Raw genomic sequence first — 15,002 nt, forward strand, 5'->3', positions numbered from 1 at the left:
GTTGTGCTTAGTTTAACCCCACTCGAAAAATAAAGTATCCCAAAACAGAATGAAGGTGCACAGAAACGAAAAACGCGCAAACATAACAACTTATCATTATCGAATTGCTGACAAAATATCGACTCATTCTGTTCAGTTGTTCCAAGGGAAGGTATGACGAAAATTTTTAAGTTTGTTAAAATTTCCAAATATCGACAAACACGAAGCAGTTCAAAAATAGGCTTGCACGTTACAACTAAAAAATGTTTAAATATGAAGTCATTTGTTTGATAGTTTCTGAAAAACAGTATGACCGCGCAATTTGTTGGACGAACCGACGGACAAGGATATTGCATTAAAGACTTGAAGTCTAGGTACTTCTTCAACTTATTAAAATGTATTATCATGTTTAGGTACTTCTTTAGCTTATAACATGTATTATCAACAATTGATGTCAATCAAAATGTAGCTTGACAAACGAAGAGTCTGACTATCAAGTAGTCGTTGAAACATAAACCTCATCTTTCGGTACATAAACCTGACGCAATTTAAAATCTATGAGTTCTATTGTCATGTTCGGTCTTAAACAGGAACACGTACAATTAAAGCGCTTCCAACTATCAAGCAAGACAGTGATATATAATGATTAACAATAACTTAGATTGAAGAATAGGTGGTATGAGTGTCCACGAGACAACTCTCCATCCCAGTCACAATTTGCAAAAAAAAACCAACCATAGCTCAAAGCACGACCAACAACGCGGAGCCCCGGCCTACACCAAACAACAAGCCATAAAAAATGTTCCATTAAACGACCAGCTCAAAACAACCCAAAACAGGAAAACCAACGGTCAATCCATACAAAAAACGAGAAACGCGTAATATCAACAAACAACACTAACAAATGACAACCACCGAACTCCAGGCCTCCGACCCAGGACATGCGTAAACAAACACAGCGAACGTCAAAAACAAGTGGAAAATACCATAAAGAAAATCAAATTTCATAAGTCAAAAAGAAACGAGCAAATATCATGGCAAAAAAACCCGGTAAACGACGAAAAGACAAACATCAGTCTACAAAACAGTAAGACTGCAGTTTAAAAACGAACGAATTTGTTCTGACCTGTTTCTTCAGTTCGCCTGAAAAAATCACTTGAAACTTCGCAAAACAAATGATAACAAAAATACACGGAACACAAGATCTGGAAAAATTCACAGAAATTTTTTTTTCTTCATATCCGAGTTGCTAAAGACATCTTTTTCTTTGTAATGTGCTTGCATAATGGCGTATAGTGCACCATGTCATAATTTTAAATTGTAATGCCTAAGTTAGTACTTAACAGCATGTGAAATACAACGACGAGGTTGGAAAATAATATGGTCATAACCTTTCGGAATTTTGGGTCTTAAAATGCTCTTCAGTTTCGTACTTTATTTATCCTTTTAAAATTTTGATTAGAGTGTCACTGGTGAATATTTTGTTGACAAGACGCGTACACAATATTAAGCTTGGTATCTATGTTTTTTTATTGAAGATTACAGAGCATGACGGTGTGTAGTGATACTATAAAATGAAAATTTATTAGCGTTCAGTTTTCACTGTTCCAACGTTTATAATATTTATACTACACATTATTGTACAAAAGTGTGCACTAATCTATAGCGAAGTAGAAGTGCATGCCACAATCATGTAATTTTCTAGAAAGAGACGGGCGAAATATACTAAAAGGATTTTCAATCTCGTATGCCGAAAATTGACAGACAACGCTACGGCTAAAATAGGAAAAAAAGACTTACCGACAAACAATAGTACACAAAACGCAACATAGAAACCTAAATTATAAAGACTGAGCAACAACAAATTGAGGGTAATCTCAAGTAAATCGCATGAATGAAGCTTACAAATATTGACTTTTCTTGCATTGAATACACAACACCAGGAAATAAACAAAGATCGCTCACACATTCATTATCTGTTTTAGAAATATCGTAGATTCGAAATCTACAAATTTATGCACGACAAATTCCACAGGTTATCCCCTTTTTCACAAATTCCAAAGCACATTTTATAGAATGACAAAAGTCTCAATAATATAATCGTCCATAGACAAAAATTATAGACACAACTTATAACTAATTTTACAGCTAAAACTATACATGTGTAGTGTCTGTCAATATATATCATTAGTCAAGCAAGTTACTTCATACTGCTACACACATGGTTTAGTATTAGCATTGACTACTATGCTGATCCTTCAAGGGTTTGAAAATAGTACAACATTTGTCAATAAATCTATGAAAATCTAGAAGCACCAGCATACCAAATGTGGTCGACAGCATTACTATTCCGAAATATCCAATACTAGCCGAGGATGGTCGAGAGTCTTTAGCAGATGTAAGTTTTCTAGTGTGAGACGACATTTTTCGTTTATCTACCTTCATATTGTTTACTATTTCCTGAATACTCTCCTCCAATGATAATGTGGTTGTTACATTCTGACAAGTACAAGTACAATAAGGATAAATGCCTGAAAATATACGAGGCATTTCAAAAATTAAAACTGTAAAAAAAATATCATATACTATATGAAGCTACGTGTATTGTATCTGATCTAATATTACGTACAACATATAGCTTTAAAACTTTTTTTATGATATAATGTAGGCCCTTTTGTTTTGTAATACAACAATTTCGAGTTGTTTTTCGTGAATGAGTTACATCGGTTGACTCGGGTTCAATCGTCTTTAACAAATTCATCAAAGAAGGTTCTTACTTTAACGTTAAGGCATGAGCATTGTGACATATAACATTTACGGGAAAGTCATCTATTAAATGAGAACTAAGTAAGACTTAGACCTTACACTTTGTATAATTGCAGCTTATTGGAGATAGCTTATTGTGCTTTCTTGTTACGTACACAGATATAGGAAGATGTGGTATGAGTGCCAATGAGACAACTCTCCATCCAAATAATAATTTATAAAGTAAACCATAATAGGTCAATGTACGGCCTCCAGCACGGAGATTTAGCTCCCACCGAACAACAAGCTGTAAAGGGCCCACAAATTACTTGTGCAAACCATTCAAACAGGAAAACTAACGGTATAATCTATATAAAAAATGACAAACGAGAAACATGTATACATTTTACCTGTTGTCATGTCTGTTTGTTTTGTTCATACGTCGTTGTCATTATAGTGGAATTTGATGCGATTGTCATACAAGTTGGGGGTTTAGTTAGCTATAAAACCAAGTTCAAAAGACGTGTTAGGAAAGACGATAGTACTGCTGGCGCTCGTGTTGGATGGAAAGTGAATACAAAATGACTTGGGGACCATCTCTAAAAGTACAAATACTTAATATTTTTGTAACCTTTATTGGCGTGTTTGATACTTCTGAACTAATTTTTTTAAGAACCACAAAATGTTTTATAAATTCATTTTGAGGTAAATGTATATCAATCATGTGAATAATCTATTTTTTTTATATATATTTATGTATATCCTAATCCAGGGTCTTTGATTAGATGATAACTTTTCAAATAATTTTGATTTTAGAAATAAAAAGTTTGCAAGACATTAAAAAAAAAGTTAGCCTCAGCTGACATTGTTTCTCGTAGATTGAGGTTCAAATGGTATTTATTATCTCGACAACAAAATGTAGGAGGATTCTTGTAACGGTACAGTTTTCCGTTCTTCCGTCTGTCTTTCCACCTCTACATCCTTGATAAAAGAGGGATGAAAGATACCAGAGAGGCATTGAAACTCATAAATCGAAACTAACAACGTCATAGTTAAAAGAAAAAGACAAACAGACAAAAAATAGTACACAAACACCACATCGAAAATTTAAGACTAAGCAATCAGAACCCCACCATAACTGTGGATGATCTCAGATGCTCCGAAAGGGTGAGTAAATACTTCTCAACATGTGGCACCCGTCGTGTTGTGTATGTTAGCGAAACTCGGTAATAAGACTAATTCGGTAGGTCACATTCGTGAAAAGGGAACGGGATTGGGAACATATCCGATATTATCTAAAAGGGCCAACCAACTCGTGATGGCGTCCGTAAAATTTACGAAGGAATGACTTCAACTTCAACATTTGGAACTCTTGCTTTTTATAGCTTCATTGTGATAACACTCAACATCGTTTTAGGATTTTGACCAAACTTAGTAATACTTAGTCCTGATGAACATCTTGCATCCTGTTTTCAAGTTCAAGGTCGCAGGTGGACATTCAATTTATTTGAAATCATTGTTAACACTTTAGACTCATCATAGTTCATTATATATTGACCTCACTTGGCATATGAATGAATGTGTATGAATATCTAGAACCAAATTAATTTTGCAGTTCATAGGTCAATTGACCACTAATTGTTTCATAATAAAATAAACATAATTTAAGAACGAAAACGCCGAGGAAAAAAGAAATGTTATTTTATTTTTATTTCGGAGTCTCGTGTGTATCTTAATCACGCAATCAAAAGTTTATAGACATTCAGCATAGTTTGAACTTTATGGGGCAATCATAAGTTTATAGACATTCAGCATAGTTTGAACTTTATGGGGCAATCATTTGACCGAACTTACCCTAATAATTGAATTATGTGCTGGAAACAAATGCTTCCTAATTATAAAATTGTTATGTTTAAGGTAAATAGACCCAAAATCCAAAATATGCATTTATAAAATAAAGTATCAAGCATATATCTTGTGTAACAGGGTCTTGTGATTTCCAAAGTAAATTGTTTAAATCTTATTTTTTTCTTCAAAATCGTGCCCAAATGAGAGTCAAAAGGTAGTTTGTTTTCATTCGGGAGATAGGGCGGGACACAACTATTGTTCCTTTTTTTGTAAGAATGTGTTGATTCTAAAAATAAAATAAAACATGTCCCCCTTTTTCCACAAAGGTAAGGATTTGCCTCATTGTTTTTATTTTACTTTTCGCATTCCGTAATCAAATGATTAAAACTACATGTATTGGTTATTAAAATCTTCAATATACCACGTAGTTGATAAAAAGTTCTCAATTAGAAATTAGTTTTGGTCTTTGAAAATGCTCGATTACGACCTGAATACTATAAATAACGTATTAGAGTGGTCATACAGATAATTAAAAAAAAAACGATAGAGTATTTATACTTTTGGAAATGACCTTCGAATCATATTGTATTCATCTTCCGTCCAACACGAGCGCCAGCAGTACTATCGACTTTCCTAACACTTCTAATCCACCATTTTCTACACTAGAAATGCGTATACCAAGTTAGGAATATGACAGTTGTTATTCATTCGTTTAATGTGTTTAAGCTTTTGATTTTGCCATTCGAGTAGGGACTTTTTGTCCTGAATTTTACTCGGAGTTCAGTATTTATGGGATTTTACTTTTTAACTATAAACACTGTTTAGGCATAGATTACCTAAGTCGTATTTGGGATAACTTTTTGGTATTTTGGGTCCTCAATGCTCTTCCACTTGGTCCTTCTTTGGATAAATAACTCTTTTGATCTAGGCGTCACTGATGCGTCTGATGCATTGAATTATAAGCCTGGTACCTTTGATAACTATTTAAACGTAATGTACATCTCTGTTTTAACAAGTTATTGTTGATCGTCAGGTCATTTTTAGCTGTGTTGAGTCAGAAATAAACTCATCATAGATACCAGGACTAAAATTTGTATATACGCCAGACGCGCGTTTCGTCTACAAAAGACTCATCAGTGACACCCGAATCCAAAAAAGTTAAAAAAAGCCAAATAAAGTACGAAGAAGATATAATCCGTTTAACGTATCATTATTTTATTCTTTTCGTTTTTAATTAGCTTAGTATTTCTTGACTGAAGAAATTTCAATTATCTTATCGTTATAAATTGAAAAGGTAGCATTTGTCAAAAACCTTTTAATACTAGTATCTAGTAAATAAATAATATGGCCTTTCCTTAATCTTTTACAGTACTACAAATAGAATGATTGAATCTTAAATCCTAATTGGTACCTCCGCCAGGTCTTGTTTGATTGCCATTGCTTGTTCCAATTTCTGTTGTTGTCTGTGTTGTTTTTTCTCCTGTTGTCACTGTTGTTCTGTATTCTAATGTCGTATCATCTTTTATTGTTGTAATTCGGTCTTCCGTCATCTCAACTGCTTCTGTCGTTGTGTGTACCCTAGTGGTGTGATCTTCTGTCGTGTGTATTTCAGTGGTGTGGTCTTCTGTCGTTGTTTGCACTAAGGTGGTGGGGTGTGGTGTGGTAGGGAAACATGCTGAACAATGACTACGTACGTGTACTGAAAAAAATATTGTGTTTTTGTTTGTATGTCAGTTAACATGTTAATTTGACGCGTCTTTCAATTTCCGTAAACAACCCGAGCTCACCCTGGATTGTGTAAAAGAGGGACGAAAGATACCAAAGGGACAGTCAATTCTAAAGGTTTCGTTTTCCAAGTTTTCTATAATGTGTTTTATAGAGTGTTAATTAAATTTTGTTGGGTTTTGTTTCTATTGCCATGGAGTTACCAGTTTGTCTTTGACTAACAAGGTTTGTACCACTCCATTTTTTTTTATGAATCTAAAATAAAAAGAAGAAGACGCAACCAATAAAAGAGGGACGAAAGATACAAGAGGGATAGTCAAACTCATAAATCGAAAATATACTGACAACGCCATGGCTAAAAATGAAAGGACGAACAGACAAACAATAGTACATATACTCAACAACAATAAAGATGAATAAAAAGAAAAGGAGGATTTAAAAGAAATAATAGAAATTAATTACATCAAGGTCTGGATGGGTTTTACAGAGAAAAGAATAATTGGTAAAAAGTGCAGAACAAATGGCCAAAAAGATGATAATTATGGAAAAAAAGTGTCCATAAAATAAAGAAAAGAGAATAATGGGGTGTTAACAAATAATGATTAGAGAGTAATGAGCCAAATTCACAAGGAATAGAGAAAATACTGCGAATGCATAACACAATATTTAGATGTAACTCTTATGGATAAACTGGGCTGTTATATATGTGACTGTTTTGAATAAGGGAGATCAGATATGAATATTGACACTAAGTCAAGCAAATAATTTGAGAATGAATGCATATCATGTAATTTTATTCTTTTATTCACAATATATGTGGTTTTTGGCTCTGATTCTGACCGATAGTAATATACTAAATACTTATATAGATTTACATGTGATTATGTTGTTTTTACCAACTATTTATATCAATTATGCCCTTTATGAGCCCTGTAATTTGTGAAATAATTTTTTTCTGTTTTATTCTATTTTATTCTATTCTATTCTATTCTATTCTATTCTATTCTATTCTTCTATTCTATTCTATTCTATTCTATTCTAATCTATTCTATTCTATTCTATTCTATTCTATTTTATTCTATTCTATTCTATTCTATTCTATTCTATTCTATTCTATTCTATTCTATATATATTCTAATTCTAATTCTATTCTATTCTATAATTACTTGTTAAGTTACAGTTGCGGATGTAGTTGTAATGATTTCCGGAATATTGTTGGTTGATAATGTTGTAGTAAGGATCATCAGTGCTGTCATAGGTAAGACATGCATTTGGATCGCTCGTCACACGGTAAAGGAATCCCCAGCAAACATAACCATTTGCTATTATTGATTCGCAAGTGTTAATACAGCCTGGCACAGTTGCTGGCGAGATATAAAAACTACCGGAAAAACTCCCAGAACGCCATTGAGTATAAGTGTAGTAAATACCAGTAGTACAAATACCTGTAAAAGATTTAATGCAAAATAAGTCGAGCTCAGTTGTCAGTGAGCCGGTATTAAATGATTTACGGGGCTTTTATTTGATTTCATGTGGGGAGGGGGGCCTTACAGCATACATGTATGTTTATTACCTTTTTTCTGCATATGGTTAGGAAGCATGAGACACAAAGACTACTTGGGGGCAAATATGACAGATGGATTTTGTTTGACTTTTGAGGTCCTTTTGAACAACACATAGCACTTGATATATTCAAGTACTTGAACATAATTTGTCTTTACATTGTTGGTTTTAACATATCCTGTTAAAGGTAAATCCATAAAACTTTTTTCGACGCTCCTCACTTATAGCGTGTTTTATATTTTAACTGAACAAAATACGTTAAATAAAACCAACATTGCTCTAATAATGCACAAATTTTTAACCTATTTATAATTCTTATATTACATATATATATATATAAACAAGTCTAAATTGAAAACTACGTTCAAACCTATGATTGCGTTTGACAAAAACCGCAATTTGTATACGTGTGCATGTAAAACAAATTTCGTTGAAGAAGGGTCTATATGCAACACAAACAACATTTTCAAAAAGACCAAAAAAGTGAAAAAGTAAATTTTAACAAAACGCATTTGACTAGCAGGTCGAACAACTGATGTTCTTTAACCCTGCTGACTGCCATTGGCGATTGCCAAATAAAATTGATCACAAGATGTAACAAAATGGATCTTAATATAACTTTAATACTAAACAGAAAACAATTAATTAGTGGCCAAGATGTTATGCCACAAACATAAGGTGTCAATGTTTTTTTGTTTGTTTTTTTTTGTACACCAGATCCCGTTTTCGATAATAAATGTCTTTCAGTGATGTTAGGGATCGAAACGGTATTTGGAAGGCCATATCTAATTTACCCTCATTTTCAGACAGACTCTTGAATTTTAAGAGCCAATAGGATGAACGGATCATTTAAACCGGAGGGAAAATATATTATCGGTAATTCGTACATTTTGTCTTTGATTTTACGGCCTAATATTTTCGAGTATCAACGTACTGGCTGTATCACTGAAAATATTAGTCAATACATTGTGTGATGTCATAATTACCGATAAACAGAATAATAGGTAGTTTCGTTTTTGATCTTGACTATATGATGTAGAACATATCAACTCACCCTGACGGGCTAGTCTAGATATTCCACATGATATAGTCAGTATCAAATACGAAACTACCTATTATTCTATATAATTATACAAGCCCAAACGAAAAAATATAAACAAGTCTAAATTGAAAACTACGTTCAAACCTATGATTGTATATCAATTTTTAAATAGAATAATACTTTTGTCTTCTTCGCACATAAATGATTTCTTCTCGGTATCACAATCTGCCAAATTCCATTCCAGTCCCGTATTCTCTACAACTATGTAAGTACATAGATACCCAGCACCTTCCGTTTTTGATGGAGACCAATTCTCATAACTTGGCGGAGATCCGTCATCTGACCAAACGCGATTAGTATAATCACTTGGATTTGGAGCAAACAGTCCTATCCAGATGTGCATTCCCCTGAAACAAACCAAAATCAAGCTAGATAATGGAACGACCATTCAACTTCAAAAAGGGGAGGGATTATTGATTTTAAATAGATTTTCATCCGTAATTTGATGAATAAAAATATTCTGGTCAGGCAACCCAAAAAACAAATAATCTGAATTCAGAGTTTCCCCATACCTTAAAGTGTTAAATGCTGAAATAAAATAAAACCATTGATAGCGTTCAAAAGATTCTGCCCCATACAAAAAAAAACATTGCCCCCACCCTTTTGAAATTAAATGATTGCTCCCAAAATGTGTTTTCCCCACAGGAGCCTCGGTGACTCTATTCAGTACTGGTCCGAGACCACAATTGTCGTCCCTTGATTTTCGTTGTTCACCACAATTGTCGTCCCTTGATTGTCGTCCCTTGATTGTCGTCCCTTGATTGTCGTCCCTTGATTTCGTTGTTCACAAATATAGTCCCTAGTGTTGACAGTGGGTTACTAATATAGTCCCTAGTGTTGACAGTGGGTTACTAATATAGTCCCTAGTGTTGACAGTGGGTTACTAATATAGCCCCTAGTGATGACAGTGGGTTACTTTCGATTAATTTTTATGCCTTTTCCAAATCTATTTTTCATGTTTAATGCCTCAAATTGCAAGACGGGGGTGAAATTACACTATAAAAAAATATTGGTTCAGAATTTTAAAGGAAAGTAGTGATTTGGTCCAGTTGAAAAAGTTTTTTCATTGAGAAAGCGCAGGTGGGATTTTTTTAATTTTCATTTATCTTCTAAAAGAAATGCACTACGAAATAATTGTGGTCTCGGATCTACTCGGCGTTTCAACTTTGTAATCGATGCACCAAATCCATTGTTTTGATTGGTAGTTTTCTGAGTCCGAGTTTGATACGTTTATAATCATGCGTAAATATGTTATGACCGCAAGACCTCTGTGTTGGGACTTATTGTGAATATTGGATACTTACATGTAAGTTGAAGAATCGTAAAAACACCATTATTAGAAAGTAATATATTTAAATGCAGATCATTCATTGCAGTATTGTGAGATGGTAAAATGTAAACTTAAATGTATTGGAAGAAAAGAGGAACACTCTTACTATTTTTAAAATCTTATTCTCACAATGTATTTCATTTCATCGATATAAATGATTACTTATTCGTATACATATTTTTGATAATCTCATTTTCAATAAAGACCTAAGTATCAGACCTGGACTCAAAATTCAATAGCAATGATCGATGTTGATTCAAGTAATATTCATTTGTCTTAAAAGTGGGTTGTCGTTGAGATCCGTTCTCGACCAATCATATATGCGTATTCCCTACTATGCAAATCATATAAAAATTATATAATAACATTAACAATAGTTACAAGTGGTCCAATAGATGTTCTTTGAGAAGGTGATTCTTGGCTTCTCTATAAATCTGTACAAGATTTTGTCCTTCACTATTGCAGACGGTCAAGGCAGTTTCCCACGTCACAGGTGTCGTGTATAGTGTAATATCTCCCGCCATAACCTTATATCCTAAAACTATAAATATTTTCTCATAATATTTCAAGTAATAATAACCTCAAGTCACCTTGTTAAAAATATAGAATTGGCTTTATATTCTGAAAGCGATGCAAAAAACTCCTTCAACAATAAATTTTACCAGCAACATCACATTCGTTATCTTTAATTACTTTGGGTCTCTCTCTGATATCATGGAAGTATTATATTGACAGGAACTACTACGACCCGACTTCAAACGGTTCATCTGCGATGCCGCGCCCAATTTAATGACATGTTAATTAACTTGAAACATGGCACTATATTAATACACCAGCGTGTGGCACATTGCGATAAAGTCATGTGTCGGTTGTTTCCGGGGTACGGAAATACACGAAGAAAGCGGATGTTGTCATAAATCCTACGGAAACAGTTTTAAATTATACACACGTGTATAGATGAATGTGAACGAGACATACAATCATTAATTCCAAACAAACACTTTGACAATGGATGAATTTGAGACAGATAATATACCCGATGATTTTTTTCCCTCACATTTTGAAAGTGAGATATATTGTTCGTGTAAATCGGATGATTCGTCACATCTTATCGAATGTAAAAGCATAGAGTGCAAAATAAAATTTTATCACATACAATGTGTTGGATTGCATATCTGTTGACAAAAAAAAGACTATATTGGATTTGTTTTAAAAGGTTGAAGGGTAGAAAAAGCACATCATAAGTTGTGATTGAAAGTTGTTTGTCTTACGTCCAGTGGCATTTTATTTCATTCATATTCGGGACTGTACATATTGAAAATTGAGCCGATTTAATCAAGATTTAAAAAAAGACAATTTGATTATAGAGCAATTATAAGACTTACTCCAAATCCAGGGTTGGTATAACACCATGTTAAATAAGGCTTTACGTATATAATTATATATGAAATATCCTGACTGCCAAATATACATCACTGAATTCTGATTTTATGGACATGTATATGTTAAGTGCACTGTAAAACAGTTTCAGTTTACGTTTTTGATATAGACATTAACCCTTGTTTTTTAAGTGCATATATAAAGTATTAGATTTACAGTAGAAGTTGATAACTTTAAGATTTGTCCTTGTGGGAAAACAATACTCGGGTCATAAGACTTTTTTAAAATCTTGACTAGTATATATTGGCATAGTCATATATGTTCAAATGATAAAATACTGACCATGGCTTTATATGATCGGAAAGGTCTTTCAATTGCGGGTAGACATGAAGTTTTTATATTCACAATTAAAAAGATATTAACCAACATTATATAAATAGCTACACAACGAAGTGAGATCTCTGTTCGTATTTTGTTGATGTTGGTACTTGTTCGATTAATTTTCGTATTTTAAACTGGAAATTTCTACTTTCCAGGATTATCCAGTACCTTAACTATATAGATTACTCGAAACTTCACAGTATTTATTTTTATCAAATATATTTATTTTTAACCGGCGGTAACCGGAACACACCTTAATTACGATTTAAACTTAACCCACAAACTAATGAAATATTGTCACTCACCACTTCAAAACGTTGTAGTATTCAAAGTTCTCGTCCGATTTTCTTGTTTTGTACATCAGTCGATTTGTTTTGAAAAATTGAATAATTCTGAAAGACCACAGACGAGATTGAAATAAACAAAGGGGTTTTCCGACAGGTATTAGAGATAACCTTTCGCAATAAAAACCACGTGATGATAAAAAGTATGTCTGGTCAGTTTAGGACGGCGGCATCGCACATGGTCACAAAGGGCTATTAACGATAACATACTAATTAGTTACCATATCTTTTCTACAGAGCTCCCCGGGTTATAAATAAGTGCTAATAAATCGTTGTAGTTCCTGTCAATATAATACTTCCATGCTGATATCAAAGGAACTAGTTTGTTCATCCACTGTAATCACATGTCAACACTGAGGTTTTGAGTTAGAACCCCACATGTGGTAGATAAAGGCAACAGTAGTATACCGCTGTTCAAAACTCATAAATCTATGGACAAAAAACAAAATCGGGGTAACATACTAAAACTGAGGTAGGTGTGTTCGACTTCAATCTTAAAGTCAAATGAAACGAGTGAGTGGTGAAAAAAAATTGTTTATCTACAATGTAATTTTTGAACGAATGCATGTATATATCATAAATTTAGTCTTATGTACACGATTTTATCAGTTTTTACGTTAAAATATCGCATAATCGTATTTTTTTTCTCTCTCTGTCTGTTATGAAGTAAAAATCAGTTTATTCATTGTCGTGTTTTGAAACACTAGTTTACCGATTATTGCATTATAGTTAACAATCAACAAAGAAGCATGAATATTGGTTTTTTCACTAGAAGTGATAATCTCATGTTCGTAGTGTTTCTCATGTAAGTACAAATTTGGCGTGATTTGATTTGACATTTGATAGCTTGCATTTGCGCACCACTGATAAGTTTGTTGATGCTTCAAGTTGTTTGTTTTTGCTATCAAAACATTTTAAAACAAGTTTGAATTGTATCAAGCTACGCTGTGGCCACGATCCAATACCAGATCTTTTACAATACTTTAACAATATTTGACTGCCATTAGTTATTCTTATATTGCGATCATTTATCTCCATACACTAAATAACGATCATGAACTTATCAATAAACGGACTGTCAAATTGTGAATTGAAATGCGGAATGTTTCGAGAGACAATAACCCGACTAAACAGCAGAAACAGCCGAAGGCCACCAATGGGTCTTCATTACACAAAATTGTGTCTTGACTATGAAATGTCTGTTTTGTTTTGTTGATTTGCTGATATTTAATATAGATTATGCTAATTTGAGATATCTTCATTATAAATAAATTAAGAAATAACTTACCGTTTAACAAAATGAGATAGATGATTAAATTCATCATCATCATCTGAAAAGAAAACAAAAGTCATAAATATTTTTATTCTTAGCATTATTACCAATATAGCCGAAATCGAAACGTGCTTTTCTATTACATGTATAATAGTAAATAAATAAAATTAGTAGTATTCCTTCGTAAAAAAACAAGTACTATATACGATTGAAACAAAAAAGAGGCCTTCTTTCGCTCATTTTGTAAGTATGTCCAATATATGAAAAATCTAAACACTTAAAGGCATGTTCAACCATCTACATACGTGTATACCCACGTCAATTATTAATTGGAATGAGTGTCGTAATATCATCCACGACTCACTCCATACCTAGTGTTTGAAATGGGTAAAACGGGAAAAAGCTGACAAAAAATCTTTGGACTCTTTTTTTAATTCAGTAATAAAGATATTTGATATTCGTATACAATATTTTAAAGAACATTTTACTCCTAACAACATCATGAACATGAACAACAACCATAAAAACCCTACTTCGCGTATCAAACATAAACTAAAAGAACTAGCCAAGGAATTTGTGTTGGTCCCGGCTGATATAGCTCACCTTAAGAAGGTAATCGGATTCTTAGTATGAAATAGTTATGAAAATAAAAGTTTGCATTGAAATACTTTTGGAATCAAAATGGAATATGTTTTTGTTATAAATGTTTTTAGAGTAATTTAATATGTTTTTGTTGTTGTAGAAAGTTGATCTTATTCATTTGTGTGACATAGACTTCAAATGGTTTACGAAATAGCCTAAATGCGGTGCTTTCATGTGGCGTTAAATCACTAAAAATCAAATCAAATGCATTTTTGCAGCCTTTATATGACATTTGCAATTTGGATTTAAGTTAAGAAATAAGCCATATTTTTTTTGCGCTACATATTACATAAATCTGTGATAGTGTGATTTCCAATCAAGACATACAGAAAGATTTATTGAAAAATTAAATATATTTGATCGTGAATATTGGCCTTCTGAGGGAGTCTTCTTATTTTGGAAACAATTTCTTTTGAATTCACTCAATTCAATTCTTTTATTTAGGTCTTCTCTCTCAACAACTACAATCGATATTTATGAATTATTATAGTATTAATGAATGGGTGTTTTTATAATGGCCCCGGTATATGTCCAAGGTCTGTTGTAATGGCACGAGGCAACGCCGAGGTCCATTACAGACATCCAAGGCCACTATTACTGATCGAGGACATATAACAGGGCCATTATAAAAACACCAATTTCTTAAATTAATACATTTATGAACCAACTGAACAAAAGTGTATGTGTTGC

The 15,002-nt window shown here is 33.0% G+C and overlaps 1 protein-coding gene across 1 annotated transcript in view; it reads right to left on the reverse strand.

The window, feature by feature from the left end:
- Positions 1-1,942: 1,942 nt before the first annotated feature.
- Positions 1,943-15,002, reverse strand: part of LOC143043754 (uncharacterized) — a 29,553-nt gene continuing 16,493 nt past the window's right edge. Inside the window, exons 3-8 of the mRNA XM_076215935.1 lie at positions 13,686-13,728; positions 10,674-10,827; positions 9,083-9,309; positions 7,464-7,742; positions 5,984-6,271; positions 1,943-2,510 (exon numbers count right to left, since the gene is read on the reverse strand). Coding sequence (XP_076072050.1) covers positions 2,212-2,510; positions 5,984-6,271; positions 7,464-7,742; positions 9,083-9,309; positions 10,674-10,827; positions 13,686-13,728 — 1,290 coding nt within the window. The 3' untranslated portion in view covers positions 1,943-2,211. The remainder of the gene's footprint in view (positions 2,511-5,983; positions 6,272-7,463; positions 7,743-9,082; positions 9,310-10,673; positions 10,828-13,685; positions 13,729-15,002) is intronic.

Source organism: Mytilus galloprovincialis, chromosome 8 (assembly GCF_965363235.1).
Source record: "Mytilus galloprovincialis chromosome 8, xbMytGall1.hap1.1, whole genome shotgun sequence".
Taxonomy (NCBI): Eukaryota; Metazoa; Mollusca; class Bivalvia; order Mytilida; family Mytilidae; genus Mytilus; species Mytilus galloprovincialis.